We start from the raw sequence: 16,869 nt of genomic DNA on the forward strand, positions 1-16,869 counted from the left end.
ATTTAAGTCGTACGTAACAAAGTCGAAGGTGATCGTGAAACTTACAAAAAAAAGAAAAAATGATCGATAACAAGACTTTGGTATTAAAATTTACCAAGTACAATTGCACTCGTAGGAAGTCAATTATTGTTTAACGTTTTCGACCTTGCGCTTGCGGTCATCTTAGGAACAAGACACGCATTATACGCTGCGATACGAGAGAAAAATTAACAAGGATGAGTACGTCGCAATATTTTCCGAGAAAAAAACTATCGCTCGAGCGTGCAAGGAATAATTGTACGTCTGTTAGATCGGATTGAGGAAAATGGTTGATAGAGGAATCATCGAATGGAAGAATAAGACGCATAAAAAATCTATTATATCGGGTTGTTCGGTAAGTGATTTCGTTTTCAAAAATGGAGAATATATAATTTAATAAAATTTTTGTACACTCTGAAAAAATCGTGTTTCATTTTCACCAAAAAAAAAACGACTTTCAGAACAACCTAATAATATCGCCGTTAAGAATAATATCGTGTCGTTCGCGAATAAAAAAATTTGAATTTCGTCCACCAACGACGAAAATAACAGAAACGAGCGAGTTACGTGGTTCAGTCTGTATATAAATACGAAAGAAGAACGTTAAAAAGTGGAGCCAACCGAATATTAACTTCCACCCGGGTTTTCATCCAGATCCCATTGAACGATCGATCCCTGAAAGCCGACGTCTGTCGGTGGATTTTGTCTCTGTGCCCTCTCCTGTTGTCCATGCCAGGACAATGGTCCATTAGTCACGTGGACACGCGCGAATATCGGCCGTCGACGTGGACAGAGTGCCGCTCGAAACGCAATGCTCGACGAACACGGGAAGATTGATTTAGAGCTCGAGTTAACGCGCGCCAAGTACCCACCACCAGTGACTTTCGAACATCGTTAGAAAAACTGACCTAACCCAGACCCAACTCCGACCTACGACGGAAAATATTGGCCGCTGAAGATCGCTAAGCGGCTGACCACTGTACCCCCACTCCCCGCCCGCTCAACCGCTAGACCGTTCGGTCTCCGCAAACGTGAATCACGATCGGGAAAGTGACGTCAAGAGATCAGAATTCCTTGCCACGAGCGTGGTGATCTATCGTATCGACAACTTTTGCTATTTTAAATAGCAAACCCTTGTCCGCTGTACCGCTCGACCCGTGTCGTTATCTGCTTTTGAATGTACAATACGTTCGCGGCCGACCGAACAGAGCCGCGGTTGCTCGTCAACCAGAAAATCGGATATTTGAGTGAGTAATCGGTGACCGGTTGCTCAATCACGATCTCAGTGTGACTCATCGCGAGAAACGCTGCGGTAAAAATTTTTCGAACGACGGTCCACTACCGTGGGCGTTTCATAATCCGAGTTTCACATAAATATTTCAATATCGACTTTATTATACAATGCGCAACGATGAATTGACTACGTTCGGCATCGGATTCCGTTACGAAACCTAACCTCAGCGGTGGGATACCCGAGTCTAATTTTACCCTAACGTAAACTTAATGTAAAAAAGATGAATGCCACGATTAAAATCGAGAGAAAGGAGAAAGTTGAAGAATTAAAAAGAATGTATATCGGAATAGAACTGCTATGCGCAGTTGTTAGCGAATTGTTAACTTTGACGGTGGTCGAAAAATACGTTGCGGGTCGTATTGGCGAAAATATGTTGAAATTTACCAATGACGAGGGTACGATTCAATATCGATCAATTTTTTTTATTTCACTCTTTGGGTCTAAATGTTTTTTTATTTAGGGTTTGTTAAATGTAATCGATGGGAGCGATTACAATGTTTTCGTGAATTTTATTAGTTAAAATAATATTTGTTGATTTATTTCTAATGTAAAAGTTCGTTTAAATGAAAATTGATACATTTTAGATTGTGAATGAAAGATTGGCGTAAAGAATAATGGTTTTCTTTAACGTGTGAAACATATTGCAATAAGAGTATTATTTCAAATGTTCTTGCAAGGATCATCTGCAAAGTGTCTCGCTCTGATTTTGATGAAACTGCGCGGGTTTATAAATTGATTAAAAATGAAAAGTACATATTTTTGTTTAACTTAGGTAACTCAAGTTTCAAGGATGAAACCACCCTCCACGATTTCACCACAAAATCACCACCTTAAAAATCATTGGCTATACAAGAAAGTTTTAATGAAAATTTTTATCAATGTTATTTTCTATTAAGAACTGACAAACTTATGTAACAAACTTCCTTGTATCTCCAATAATTCTCAAGATAGCTTTAGGGGTTGAAACTGGAGAGTAGTCTCACCCTTGAAACTTGGGTTATTTTTGGCCGCTTTACAAATCTGCAAAGTTTCATCAAAACGAAGGTGTGGGGGTTCCTCTCATAATCTGTTACGTTGCATTGGCGCCAAACTGTTTGCGATATTCATCGACAGATGTCGCTAATTGCCACGTAAAACGCATAAACAGAGATCGATCGCGTTTGCGTGACACTTCTTATTACAAGGAATTGATTATTTTTTACTAAGAAATAAACTTAAAGTGAATGTACATTGAAGTATACGAGCCTGAGGAGGTTGATGATTACACGCATCAAAAATCAACGTCCCTTCAAATCAAAGTGGGGACGATGAAACGAGCTTATCCGGTGAAATTTCGCAAATTGAACGCGTCCCCGAGTAAGAAAAGTTTCGCCTGGGCCCCCTAACGAAGCGAGAAGCAGGGAGGCACGAAAAAAAATCTGGTACAGTTACTTGCAGACCGGTCATGCTCTCTTGACTGTAACCAGTTGCACCTGGATGCGCCGCGACGTCAGGGTGCGCGAACGATGTCGCAATTTTCCCGCCTCCTAGTCCAGCCTTAACAAACATGCCGGAACAACCGCCGCATTGCCGCTCCCTTTCCGCTCGGCAAACGCTTCAACTCATTTGCATCGTTTGACGTGCCGAGGCGTCATAACCTAACTTTCAGATACCACAGATTACGCACCGGTACGCATGGGATGGGTGCACTGTATCTACAATTCATTATACGTATGCATATATATATATACACTATACACACATACAAGTAGCGTTGAGCACAGGAATGGACAAAATTTTCATCTAGATAAAAGTTTCGAACAATGAATAAAAGATGAACAACTTTTTATCGGTTGCTCGTTAAATAAAAATAAAATTTTAATTTTATAATGAAAGGTTTTCTTTTATTACAATCTATTTCATCGATCGATTAATTAAAAAATTATTCAGTTGGATTTTAATCGCGGGTAAAAATTAATTCTTAATTATTAGTTGCCGGTTTGTAATTGCGTGAGACAATTATATAGTTATTTCTTAGTAATGCACGAAGGGGGCAGGAACAAGCGCGGATCGGTTATCCGACTCGGATTATGCGAAAGGCACACACGCATAAAGAAATATCTACGAAACGAGCGACGCTAATGCCAATTTCTTCGGATTACGGCTAGAACAATTGTTCAAGTGCATTTTTAATTGATAATTAGTCATTAATTGTAATTGCCACGGTTAATTGATTTTTGCAATTAAAATTGTTCATTGTTAATTGCCAATTAACGATCAAATATTGCAATGGTAATTATCAATTGTCAATCTAATTATATGTTACCCGAGCCTATTGACAGAAAATTTCGTAAAGAAAATTTGGAGATTATTATCGCTAATTTTCTTATCTTGCAACTGTATCTATAACATTCCATCCATGTAGGGAAATTTGTAAACGATTATTGGTCAATGCAATACTTTCGTGGTCTAGTGCGCATAGGTTAATCCAGTCCTTCCGAATCGCGACATCGTGACGTCAGTGTTGCGCGAGAGAACCACGTCCAAAGAGGCCTTTGAAGCTTAATACGGCGTTGCGCAACCCCTCGTGCAAGGAGTACTCGGCGGAAGATTTTTTTCTAAAAATTCTTTCGCGCTTGATCCGTTTCCCGAGTCTCTTTTTTCGCGCGTGCAGTCACAAAGTATTCGACTTATCGATCGCGAGCTGCCCGAAGTTATATAAAAGTACGCGTTATCTCGATGAATCACGTAGATAATGGAGCAAACGTTCGTCACGGAATAAGAAGTAGATTATTATCAACTATGATGACAAGAATCACAAGAGAACGTAACGCACGAGTACAACATCCTTTTACACGAAGTGTCCTGTCCGCCTTCCCGACGCGAGCGTCGTGCCACTTCGTTTTCAGACCAAAAACGCTCTTCTGCCATTGATCGCGTTCCACGCGCTCTCTCGTCCGCGGTACAGCCGGGCGAATCGGTCGTTCGAACGCGAACACGAATCAGATTTCAAGACCTGATCGCGGGAATAAACGTCTCACTCCACGACGAATCGTTCCATTTCGTTTCTAGACTGAAAGAAGAATCGTCCGAAAGGTGGAGCGTTCCCAACTTCGATAATTCGCTTAGAGGTGCGTTATTTACCGAGCGTCGTCGAGAAGTCGCGCTCAGCGCGAATGGCAATCTTTACACAAAATTCTGTTAATAATATTTCTATATCCGAAACAGATTAATCTTTGGACCAACCGGTCCAAGTCTCCTAATAATGATTCAAGATCAGCGTCGTTTCAAGCAAACGTTGAAATCATCGACTATCCGAAACCGTCTTCGAAATTTCCGGTAAATCGATTTCCATTTTAAGAAAGTGAGGTTATGAGTTTCGATCGAACACATTGAAATTCACAGTAACAATTTTCACTACCACGTTGGTCATTTCTCGAGTAACAGTTCGATGCTAAGAGTTAGAACACAGATGAGATTTTTTTTTTGCGCCGTGTTTTTCTCGTCCGAATAGTTGTTTACGCAGCGCGAAGCGTAAAAAAACGTTCGCCTAACTCGGAGCTTGGCGGTGAACAGCTGGACGAGCGCGAAACGTTCGATGTGATTCGGTCAGAACCGTTTCGTTCGGTATGTGTAAACGCGCCTTAACGGTTTTCTTAATAGACCTGGAAAGAAGACGTAGCCTGTTCGCGGCCCTGTCGAGCCTGAGAACCGACCTGGACAACGAAAACGTGTTTCCTGAACGACACGCGTCCTCGACTCGGTGGCTCGCGACAAAAGGCGCGTTGTTGCGTAAGCGCATCTCGGGAACTCGTTTCCTCTGCTCGTGCTTCATTCACTTTCCATATTTCTTCGCCGGGACGGTTGACCTTCGTGACTGGACTGTACTTCGCGCGAACGGCTCGAAGGTTGTCGCGGCCGCTGATACACCGCTCGAAATATCAGACTCCAGCAAATGAACATCGAGAATGAAAGGGACACCGGGTATTTAATACCGTCAGATTTTTACCTAATTTCAAGATATCAGTTTCTTGATCCCCGCAGGTGATTCGATCATTTCTATGGTATCTGAGAAAGTCGACCATAAATCGTGGCAAACACGAACGTGTTGCGAATAATTTTCATTTCTAATTGCCATTTTCTGGAACGAAAATGCCACGGTTTCCTTTTCCCCCCTTTAGGCTGTTGGTTTCAGAGCGAAATCGCGTAAAGAAGGAGACCGTGTAACGGGACATCGTGCAAACACCTTTTATTTAAAATAACGATCGGTGGTCAATTTTCACCGTTAATCTTACTTTTTCGTTTAAAAAATACTCGAGACAATATTCACGGGCAAATCAAATTCGACGATGTTACAGACGACGTGAATTTGCCTAGTAATATTAACGTAAAAAAGGGAAAATCACACTTCACATAGAGATATTGAAATATTGAAATAGAGACATGCAACACTAAGTAACGAAGATGTACACCCTGTTAAAATAAGTACATAAAAACAGTGCGTGGAACAAATATAGCGATCTTCGCAAAACGTAAGGAGCGAAGATGGTAATACCCTTGAGTGTAGGATGTTAACATTCAGGACCAACCTGAAGCGATTCTTTTGGGCGCTAGAACCGATCTAAAGACTCCTACACGAACCCTGCTTATTCACTATATAAGAGAGATTGGAATAGTTTGGAATTTTTTTATTAGGATCAATAGAAACACTAAACTTTTCTTTTATTCTATTAGATTATCTATTTTTTGTTGAAAAAAACACATATTCTAATGGTGTTTTTATATATAAATATTTATTATCATAGTATAAATTTCTATAGAAACAAATAAATAAATGTTCTTTAAAATGCAAATTTTATCGGTTAAAAGCATTCTTAATTACGTTCACTGATTCTTTTCATGCTTGCTATGTAATATTACCATATAATCCTTGAGAATATGGAAAACTCAAGTTCCTTGGCCGAAAAATAAAAACGAAACTAACCTAGATCCATTAAGTATTGCCCTTTTGGCAACAGGCAGCACTTCTGGAGAGAAAAACTCATTTGGCGGCCTCTGCTTTACAAGAGTATCGCTTACCAATCGAGCGTGTTTCAAGCAGATCGCTTTATTTTTTTCACGCACCACACGTATAATTTTATTTTATTATCCGTTGCGTTACATTTATTTTTCGAACACGTCGTCGGTCACTTCATCTGTTCAATTGGTCTTACGCCATCGCTTTGACATAAGACGACCGATTGCGTATATCGTCGCGGTCGTGAGTACGGATTTACGACCTCGGGAAATTCATATACGGAACTGCAATCGTATACTTGTATATATACTTTCATGTACTCATTTTTATATAATCAAAATAATTTACAGTGCTAGAATAACTTACCATCGTATACATAAACTTATGTATCGGTGTCAATCCAAATTTTTTCCTTTCTAAGAATTACAATGAATCGGTACAGTAGGTACCTTTGTACCGCGTGGTCACCCAGGTCAATTTCCGCTTATAAATCACCGCAGTCACCGTAGGTGGCGATCGTTCTCGACATACAGGGAGAAAAGATCCGTAGACGACCCGGATGAAGTACAATCGGTAGCCCGTGTGCTTACAAACGGAAAGATCCGGTTTTGAATCCGGATCCAGCAATTCGCTCGGTCGATTCTTTTTCTCCCTGTGTTACGCAGTTGCCTGCCCGCTTTCGGTAGATCCAACGTTTTGTCCAGGAAGATGAATCGATGTCGATGGTTTCGAGGAAGAATCGAACGAATATTTGCACAGTGAATCATTCGTCGAGAGTTCGTGATCGTTCGAATCCGCGTCCTCCCCTCCCCTCTCACCGGTCCCTCGCTCGTTACCACCGTAGCTATTGCGTAACCAACCGATCGACGATTTTCTACGTGTGTATGTGTCTGTTCTGTTACAGGTACACGCAGATGACGCGATGACGCTGCATTGGTGGATGCACTGGTTCTGGGTTACCGCTCAATTTCTCGGTGCGTTCTAAATAGTCGTTAGAATCAAGGACATCTCTCTCGCGATTTTTCACGCCTTTCACACGTTCACGACGCTCGCCCAGCGTTCACGGTCCAGATAAAAATCCATACGAAATACGTGGACGCGTGAAATCGCAAACGGGATCCCTTCTTTCCGTGAAGATCAAGGTCTTCGCAACTTCGCGTGGAACCCTCCCCGTGTCTCGCTACGGTTTCTCTCCTCTCTCCGTCTCGGTTCCACTTGACTTCCAATTCTCGTCACGTGGTTGAGGACGTTCGTCGAGTCGAAACGATTCGTGCGCGCTGGAACTTTTATAACTTCGTTGAAAACCACCCCTGTAGTTATGTTATACCGTGTACGTTCTATCTCGAGTCTCCGCCTTCGGTAAATCTGCGAATTTGCAACGACAGTCTAACCGGTCAGTACCGCCTTTAGAACGGACTCCATGCTTTTGTTGTCAGTTACTTGCACATTTTATAAAAAGAAAATAAATAAATATAATTATACCAATCGAAGGATTCAATTCTTTTTTAACGTATTTTTAGAATTATATTATTTTCGTAATAAATTTAAGTTGGAAACTATATCGACAGAATTAAGGTGTATCGTGAAATGTAGTTTCTTGAAAAATATAGCAAGTCCTGCAATTTCTAGGGGCGGCACTGTACTCAATCGTCGACGTTGTTATCCGTAGAACGAATGACGGTAAATGAAAAAAAACAGTGTTTGACAAATTTTACCTCGTATAAAACAGTGTATCGTTAAATTATCGAATTTTAATTAAATTATTTTAAAAGTAGAGGTTTTGAAAGTTACAATAATTTTCCACTTAAGTATATACATTGAATAATAATAAATAACAAGAAAAACATATGCTGTTAGTCGATAAGTAAAAAAACTATGCAATAATATACGGTCCTTAAAGTGTCGGTAATTTGGCTTTCTACCGTATATGTAGTGTATCAGTGTATTGTATACATCTAGTATATGTGTAGTACGTATGTGGTATTTATGCGTGGTCTGTGGTATTTATATGGTGTGTGTGTGTGTGTAATGCGCATGTGTACCATGCGCATGTGTTCCATGATATGAAATGGGGCCAGGGAGATTTTATGGCTCGAAATAAGACGAAAATATAGAGTAATAAAATTACATCGAAGGCTTCGTTTTCGAGAGAGATGTATTTGAAAATTAATCTAGTATCGTGCACCTAACTAATGACTGGCATTACGGATTCCATTTACAGTATTTCTCTATGCATCTTAAGAACGCGTTAATAGGTGGCGTGTATCGACAGTAAACAGCGCTTGACATTGTATCCTATAGAAAAACACTCGCGGTAGCCGACTATAGTGAAATCCGTAACACTAGTCATCGTTTAGGTGCACGTGTACCTAACCTATCACCAAGTACATTTTTCTCGAAAACGAAGCCTCCGATGCAATTCTGTTACTTCACATTTTCGTCTTATTTCGAGCCATAGAATCTCCCTGACCCAATTCGTACCACGAATTTTGGCCCACAGTGTTTACGTGGTATTTGTGCAATGCATATCTGGTACAGTGGAATCAGTTTTATTACTACTTTGAAACTTGCAATTTTTGTCTAAAAATAACCGGCTGACAACATTACACAGAGGATAAACATTGTAATTAACGAAAAATTATTAATTTATTGTAAACAATTACAACATTTGTACAATGTTTAACACGATACCATACACTCGTGTAAAAGATAAAGAATACGCTTTAGTTAAAAGTAAGTTTCGAAGAAATGAGTCATTTAGTAGGAATTTGGTAAGAATTGTCGAGTGTAATTATCATAATCAGTAACAATAACATAAGTTTGTTTATAATAGACGGATTATTTTTAACAAATTTTTTCTAGAGTATTTTAAGACCGATTATGATAACAGTAGTCAATTGGTGATATTATCCGCGATTATAGTAACTGGATTCCATTGTATCTCTACAGTGTATACGTGAGTAGTACGTACACCCTCGCTCAAAATCCATATAGCACCTACTAAAATGTCATAAAAGTTTAACAAAAAAATAATGAAAATTCTCGAAGTATTCGCAACCGAAAATAATCTCTCTTCATATTTTACACTATTATCTACGAGTAGAATAAAAAATATGCGAAATAATTTGTACCGAATCTCAGCAACATCGTTAATAATAATTACATCTTTCTTTCTTTTAACAAAATTTCTTAAAACGAATAAGTGTCCTGTGAGTTTTGAACAGGGGTGTGTATTAGAGGTGTTCAAATACTTGGAATAAAACCAACCGAGTTATATTCGAAGTTGAACCGATCCAAAAGAATCGAACTCAAATCGAGACGAGTAGTTCTAAAAGACCAAGCCATTCAGAAAAATCAAACTTTCGAGCTACTCGATTCAGATTGAACTATTCGATTCAATTCGAGCTACTCGATTCAATTCAAATTATTCGTTTCAATTCGAGCTGCACGATTCTCTCGTCATCGGTTCGAACGTTCAAGTCCCGTCTCGATTCGAATCTCGAGCCGCATCGAATATTCGAGTATTTGAACGCACCTCTGGCGTGCACGGTATTCGTTCAATACGCGCGCGCGGTGCTCCCGTAGCATCAGCTTCGATGCGTCCAGCGTTTGCGCGGATCAAGCGCGTGTGACCGTCGTGCGTGTCTGGTTGTATTATGTAGCGACGAGTAAGAAAGCGTAAAAAGTAGAAAAGAAAAAAAAAGAACAAATTTTCGCTTCGCTCGTAATTTTCTGAATGAAAATTCCGATTCGATTTTCAGTGATCTTAGGGAACCCAGTGCCATCGAGCACGACGGATCCCCGTGGCCAGGCGCTGGATCGCCCGAGCTCAGAATCGACGTCCGAACTATCGTCCGTGGACACGGAGACCGCGGAACCGCGACCTAGTTTCCGCGTGGCCAAGGCCATCGGTCTTCATCCCCCCACGAACGCGGCCGTGATCCTCGATAGGCAATCGACGACCACGATCTCGTCTCCCATGGAGATTCGAGGCAACGTCGCCGAGACGAGCGCCAATCCCGTGCCGGAGGAGTACCGCAAGAACGTCACTAGCAACACAGTGAACACCGAAACGATTTTACGGACCTTGACACCGCAACGAACGACAGACGTCGCGGACAGGATACGTAATCCACCGACGAAGAAGGACACCAAGATCACGTGGATACTGACGAACAAAACCGGTAGATCGAAATACGAGCAAGAGGAGAAGGTGGACGGGAACGGTACCCGGGACGTCAGCGCGGACCAAATCGAGGATCTCACGGTGCTGCCGCTACAGGAGGAGGTGTCTCGAATCAGACTGATACTGAACAAAACCCAATCGTCGACGTTCTTGTCGTCGTCCTCGTCCCTGGCTTCCTCCGGCGGCATCAGGACGTTCAATCGGTCCGACGACGACGTCGAGATCGACGAGGAGTTCGTCGAGCCGCAGATGTTCGCCACTGCCGCCTCGATTCTCGAAGGTAAAGGTAGGATTTGCTACAAGAACGTGTACGTTCGTCGCGTTGTCGCGGAGGTGCGTGTACACCGATGAACAGTGTGCTAACTTGGTATACCGGTCTTGAATCGTTTTTTTTTCCAAAAAGGAGATTTTTCGTGTCGATTTTTTACACCGATTTTTCGCAACGATTTTTTATACCGATTTTTTGTACCGATTTTTCATACCGATTTTTTGTATCGATTTTTCATACCGATTTTTCACACCGATTTTTCGTATCGATTTTTCATACCGATTTTCGTACCGATTTTTCACACCGATTTTTCATACCAATTTTTCATACCGATCTTTCGTCGATCAATTTTGACACGAATCGATTTCCCCGTCACAAAATCGGATCGATTTAAAAAACAAACGCGCAGTTGTCTTTTTTCAACAAAAAATTTGACATTTAATGAATTATTAAAAAACCCTTGCAAATGTAACAGTAGAAGTTTTGTTTGAAAAGAAATGGAAATATAAAAGTTTCATCGTTACATCAGTATTGTCTCACCAATATATTTTTCTTCTCGCCTTGATTCTCGGACCTTTCTCTTTCATTTGTCTATTTCTACGTTCAGCACAATACAAAGGTAAACCTCGAAGCACGATTTCAGCCGTATCGGGTCTAAAACTCACCTTCATTGGATAAGTGCTTGACTAGGATCTGGATTTTTACGCAGTTATCTAACTTTTACTGTTAATAACAAAATACCATACGCGAACGATTATCATTAAACCACAGAAAAATTTCTATGGTTTGCTAGCAAAATCAGAAAGAAGTCTATGATTTTTAGAGTATCCAAGATTATACAACTGATAAAATTTTTATTATTTTCATTTATAAAAAAATCGCGAATGTAGCGCAAATATGGATAAATAAATGTGCGAAAACTCCGTATCGAAAAGTCTTACGGTTTCTTTGGAAAAAAATCAGAAAAAAGATTTCCAACTCCTTCGAAACAAAATTTCCACGATCGGTTTCTCGTTAGATTGTTTTTCGTAAACTTTTGTGTTCGATTTCGCAGTCGGTGTGAGCGAGTCCACACGGTTGAGCAGAGCGCGGAGCGCATTTCCCAAAGATTTCCAGAGGGATCAGGTCCAGGAGGATCATCTCTCCGACTACAACGACAGCAACAGCGAGAACTCGAAACAAGAGAGCTCGTCGAGGTCCACGGTGGACATTGCCGCTATTACCGGAAGCTGCCTACTGACTGTGGTTTTGCTCAGTACAATGGGCAGCCTTGGGTTCATTATGTACAGGTAATTAACTGATAGCAGAAGTTGGCCTGACTCGACGAAAGAGATCTAACGACAAATTCACATTGCAGACGCAGATACCTGAATCCACCGCAGACGCTAAACAGCGACAAATGCAGTAATCCCGATAGTTCCGGTTATATCGATGATTCCACTATTCGTGTAAGTATCGACGCTGCGTAGAAAGGTCTGGTTGTCTTTGAACAAACGACGAAGCATAGTACTTGCCCTTCGGGTTGTCACATAGTTCACACACTCCAATGCAATGTATACAAAACGAGCTGGAAGAGTAAGAATGAAATTTCACCGTCTGTGACAACCCGAACGATCGTATCATAAATTGCTAAATGGTACGAGATACGAAAGAGCGTGAAAAAAAATGATTTTAAAAAGATACTTTGAAAATTGAGAAAAATATACTGTTTTCCGATACCGTAAAATTCTACGTAGAAAATGGCGATGAAAAGCCGTCTCGCGTTTCCTCGTATCTCCTATTTTAGTAATCGTTTCGTGCGTCACCGATCCAGAGACAACCCAAGTACCCAATGACCAATATCACGATGACAAAGTACTGTTGAACGACCTCGCGCTTTTTCCTTTCAGGATAACTCCGAGGAGATGTACAGCCTGGATAACGACTCGTTCCTAAATTCGTTAGAGGCGATGACAATACAGAACTACTGGACGGACAGCGTCAAGCATACGAAGCTATGACAAAAGCAGATAATCCAGTCCGGAAAGAGAATCGAAACGTTCAGTATTTCCGACGGTGAAGCGCACGAACAAATTTCATTGTTGGAGCAGTAGTACTTACTCGATGCGTGCTAGGTGTTCTTCTCTTCTTTTTATTTTCTTTCCTTTTTTTTTATTTTTTAATCTGAAAGAGGACAGTGGGTTATACTACATTTTTTTTTTCACTTTTCGTCGTTAGAGGGCGGTCGATAACAAGCCAGACGCGAAACGAGTGAACAAAGCGTGTTTTATCCGTTCTCGCAACTTATAGGTAAACTCTGTCGATCGTGCAGTTTCGTGCAAAGAAAACTGACGATACATTAAAATTACAGGACGCGCACGCATTCCTACATTCGTGTTGCATATCGAACGCGCGCACGAATCTTTCGCGTACGATATCTTAACGCGGAGTATCCATGTATATGCCTGAATTTTAATTTTGTCACTAGCATCGTTCTCTATATTTTTCTACCGTGAAGGCGATTGATAGTAATGAACGTTTAGAGGAAAAGCGACGACAAAGCAGTCGTTTTCGTTCGGACTGCGGTAAATCGGTTGGTGCAATAAAATATGTACTTTATCGATGCGATGATTAACGATAAACTTTTAGAACAGTAAGTACAAATAAAACCATTAATTTTTAGTTAGGGATAATTAGGGAAGAGACAAGCGTAATTTAATAAGAACGAATTCCTACGAATCGCCAGAGAATACTTCCGAATACTTGTGTGTACGTGTGTGTGTATATATATATATATAAATATACATATATAATGTATGTATGTATATATATATTCATATATAGTGTATATATATATGTATATGTATAGTATACATATATAATGTATATATACAATATATATATACAATATATACAAAATATATATACAATATATATACTATACTATATATATATATATATATGAATTTCAATTTGTAAATCCGTACTTATGTATCTATTTTTAATTTGAGATCAAGCTTGAACATTTTCCACGGTGTTCGAATTTTAAAGAGTACACGGTTCTAATAGAGTAATAAAAACCAAACTATTCGCTTGCACATATACACGATCAGCTTGAAATATTTTCGAAACAGGATCGGACTAACGAAAGGATCGGACCAAATACATACATAGTGTGTAGCTTTACGCCTTTATAACATATCCAGCAAAATAAGAAAAAAATGGAGATTTGATTCAAGTTTTTCACTACACTTCTAGCTTGTATATATGTACATGTACATGCAGTGTACAATAATACAGATATATCTTATAAGTATGCAGAAATTTTTGTGTCGGTCCCAACTGCCACACCCTCAGAATAAAATTTACGTTTTAGTAGAAGTTAGCGCGCGTTTGTTCAAATATATTTCTATACGAGCCTCGCGCGAACGAGGAAAAGAGTTTATTGTGATAGATCGTAGTGTTTAATAAATGTAAAAATTATCACCGATTCGTCTTATGGTAACGGTTGTGAATAAACCCACTCGTATATTATTAATCGTGCTCTTTTCCCTTTTCTTTTCCCTAAAATAAATCAAACAATTATAACTGGTTTTGAATACGTGTAAAGCAGAAGTGAACCTAAAAGTATGCAACCTGCTTGATGAACAAGTATGGTGGGATGTATACCTTGCGAAACGATTTTAGATTATTTATGTCACCAGGTGGATCTAGTAGTCGATGTATGTAGTTATTAATGATGCATCGCAGCGACACTAGCGTTTATTGTCGCTGTACTCGTGGCGATATCGCTAGCCGTGTATTGGCGTCGTATTGCAATATTTTTTTGACATTTAAACACAAGTTTAAAACAGCGTATTATAAAGTAACGTAGCACTAGCTATATCATTTACTCGCGAACGAAGGCGATAATGTTGAAAGGATTTAGACAGAATACGAAAAAATGCAGTGGCCGTCATTGAGCCTGATATTGATAAAAATATTTTTAGTTTATACCGCGTACTGTATTTATGATATGTACCCTTTATTCGTGACACCGTTTTGCGAAGCAAATAAACCATGCTTGACATCCTACTTGAACCAAAAGCCGCGTCTGCAATTGAAAATTTACAGTTCCGTCAACAAACACGCCACCGATACACAGTTCAATTTTGTTTACAGTGCTGAAAATTTTAATTACACGCACGCAAATAGTTTGTAAGTACATATTTTACATTATTGAAATTGCATGACTTGTGGAACAATTATTTTGCTAAATTTTTGGAAACAAACATTTTTCTTTTAGTCCTGTGACTTTGAACATACCACGCGAAACACGAAATAATGGAACATTGTTTCTTCACATCGTACTTACTCCTATGTCTAAAAAATACAGAAAAAGCATCATCGATATACAAAAGGTGAACAATTCCAATTATATTTGTATATAATTTTGATTTAATGCAACTATATTTCAGGATCCGTATACGTCCTATGCTGCTATTAAACTAACACAATATATAATTCCTGAAGCAGAGGCTTTTAATTTATTAGGTAACAAAGATGCAGATACAAACAAGAAGAAACAACAATTTGTGCATCCAGTAACCCATATTACGAGCCGTGTTACCTTTGGAATAATGACCGACGATGTGAAACTCCCTGTCCATAATGTACCAATGGAACTTGTTCATCACCTTAAGTATATAATTAATACTTCTAATGCTTCTGTTAACAATTCTTCCGAAAGAAAAATATAATAGAATTTTATTTTTTTAGAATAATACATGGCAGTACATTTTTACCCATTATTAACAATGATTTTCTACAAACTCGACATCGTGATTTGATGAAAGTCATGCCTCAGAATAACACACTTAACATTACACTGCAATATTATCCAATTTCTCTTGGAAAATTAAGACTGATATTACTTGTAAAAACAGCTATGCAAAACTTAAAGAATCTTGGATTTTCTGATAAAGACGCAGATGAAGTAAAAGGAATTTTAGCAGACACTAATATGTATATTCTGGGAGGAACTTTCATTATTGGAACTATTCATGTATGTAAATCGAATAATAAGTAGAAGAAATTTCCAAATATGATTTAACATTATGATGTTTGATATCATCATAGTTACTGTTTGATTTTCTCGCCTTTGAAAATGATGTCAGTTATTGGAGGAAAAAGGATAATCTCGTAGGCCTCAGTAAATGGACCGTTGTATGGCGAGGATTTAGTCAAACTGTCATTTTTCTCTATTTATTAGACGAAGGTTCCTCCTTGCTTCTTCTTATTCCAACTGGAATTGGAACTCTTCTTGAAGTAATATTAACATTTATTAATGAATGCTTATACTTGTATGTACTTATGCATAATCTGTGCTGCTTATATTTGTATCTTTCTTTTTCTTAATAGATATGGAAACTGAAGAAGGTATTGAAACTTAGATTTAATAAAAATCATAATAACATGGCTGAAGTTAGAACAAGAGAGTTTGATGCAGAGAGCATGCGTTATTTAAGTTACTTGTTATATCCTCTTGTTATCGCAGGCGCAATTTATTCTTTACTTTGGCAACCTCATAAAAGGTATACTGTTATTTTTTAATCTATCTAAAGTATATGCAGTTTCTTACATATGCAATATTTGAAATTTCAGCTGGTATTCGTGGAGCATAAATTCTTTAGTAAATGGCGTTTATGCATTTTCATTTTTATTTATGTTTCCTCAACTATTTGTAAATTATAAACTAAAATCCGTAGCACATTTACCATGGAGAACATTTATGTACAAGGCATTTAATACTTTCATAGACGATATATTTGCATTCATATTCGATACACCGACCGCGCATAGAATAGCTTGTTTCCGAGATGATACAGTTTTTCTTATTTATTTGTATCAAAGATGGTAAGTCACATTTCTACTTATGTATATTATTATAATGTCTATTTACATTTTTACAAATATTATTATTTGCAGGCTGTATCCAGTAGACAAATCTCGTCCAGATATTGATTCTATTGGCGAGGAATCTCTCGAGTTTAGAAACTCAAATAAAAAGACTAATTAACCTACGTTCCTACAATTATTTTTGTTATTTTTACCCTGTATAAGATAGATTAACATTATTCATACTTGTT

General features: G+C 38.8%; 2 protein-coding genes across 3 annotated transcripts in view; both read left to right on the plus strand.

The window, feature by feature from the left end:
- Positions 1–14,279, plus strand: part of LOC143147213 (uncharacterized) — a 32,578-nt gene extending 18,299 nt beyond the window's left edge. The window contains exons 2-6 of one of the 2 annotated variants that reach the window (XM_076312279.1): positions 7,213–7,282; positions 10,070–10,780; positions 11,817–12,051; positions 12,120–12,210; positions 12,652–14,279. In XM_076312279.1, coding sequence (XP_076168394.1) covers positions 7,231–7,282; positions 10,070–10,780; positions 11,817–12,051; positions 12,120–12,210; positions 12,652–12,762 — 1,200 coding nt within the window. In that variant the 5' untranslated portion in view covers positions 7,213–7,230 and the 3' untranslated portion in view covers positions 12,763–14,279. The remainder of the gene's footprint in view (positions 1–7,212; positions 7,283–10,069; positions 10,781–11,816; positions 12,052–12,119; positions 12,211–12,651) is intronic. The other variant, XM_076312280.1, reaches the window with a different exon arrangement.
- A 228-nt stretch (positions 14,280–14,507) lies between these two features.
- On the plus strand, positions 14,508–16,803 carry LOC143147211 (lipid scramblase CLPTM1L). Its single transcript, XM_076312277.1, has 8 exons — positions 14,508–14,938; positions 15,027–15,141; positions 15,199–15,422; positions 15,500–15,785; positions 15,860–16,048; positions 16,142–16,314; positions 16,385–16,636; positions 16,709–16,803. The coding sequence occupies exons 1-8, from the start codon at positions 14,685–14,687 to the stop codon at positions 16,797–16,799; spliced, it is 1,584 nt and encodes a 527-aa protein (XP_076168392.1). The 5' UTR covers positions 14,508–14,684; the 3' UTR covers positions 16,800–16,803.
- The last annotated feature ends 66 nt before the right edge of the window (positions 16,804–16,869 follow it).

Source organism: Ptiloglossa arizonensis, chromosome 5 (assembly GCF_051014685.1).
Source record: "Ptiloglossa arizonensis isolate GNS036 chromosome 5, iyPtiAriz1_principal, whole genome shotgun sequence".
In the NCBI taxonomy this organism is placed as follows: domain Eukaryota; kingdom Metazoa; phylum Arthropoda; class Insecta; order Hymenoptera; family Colletidae; genus Ptiloglossa; species Ptiloglossa arizonensis.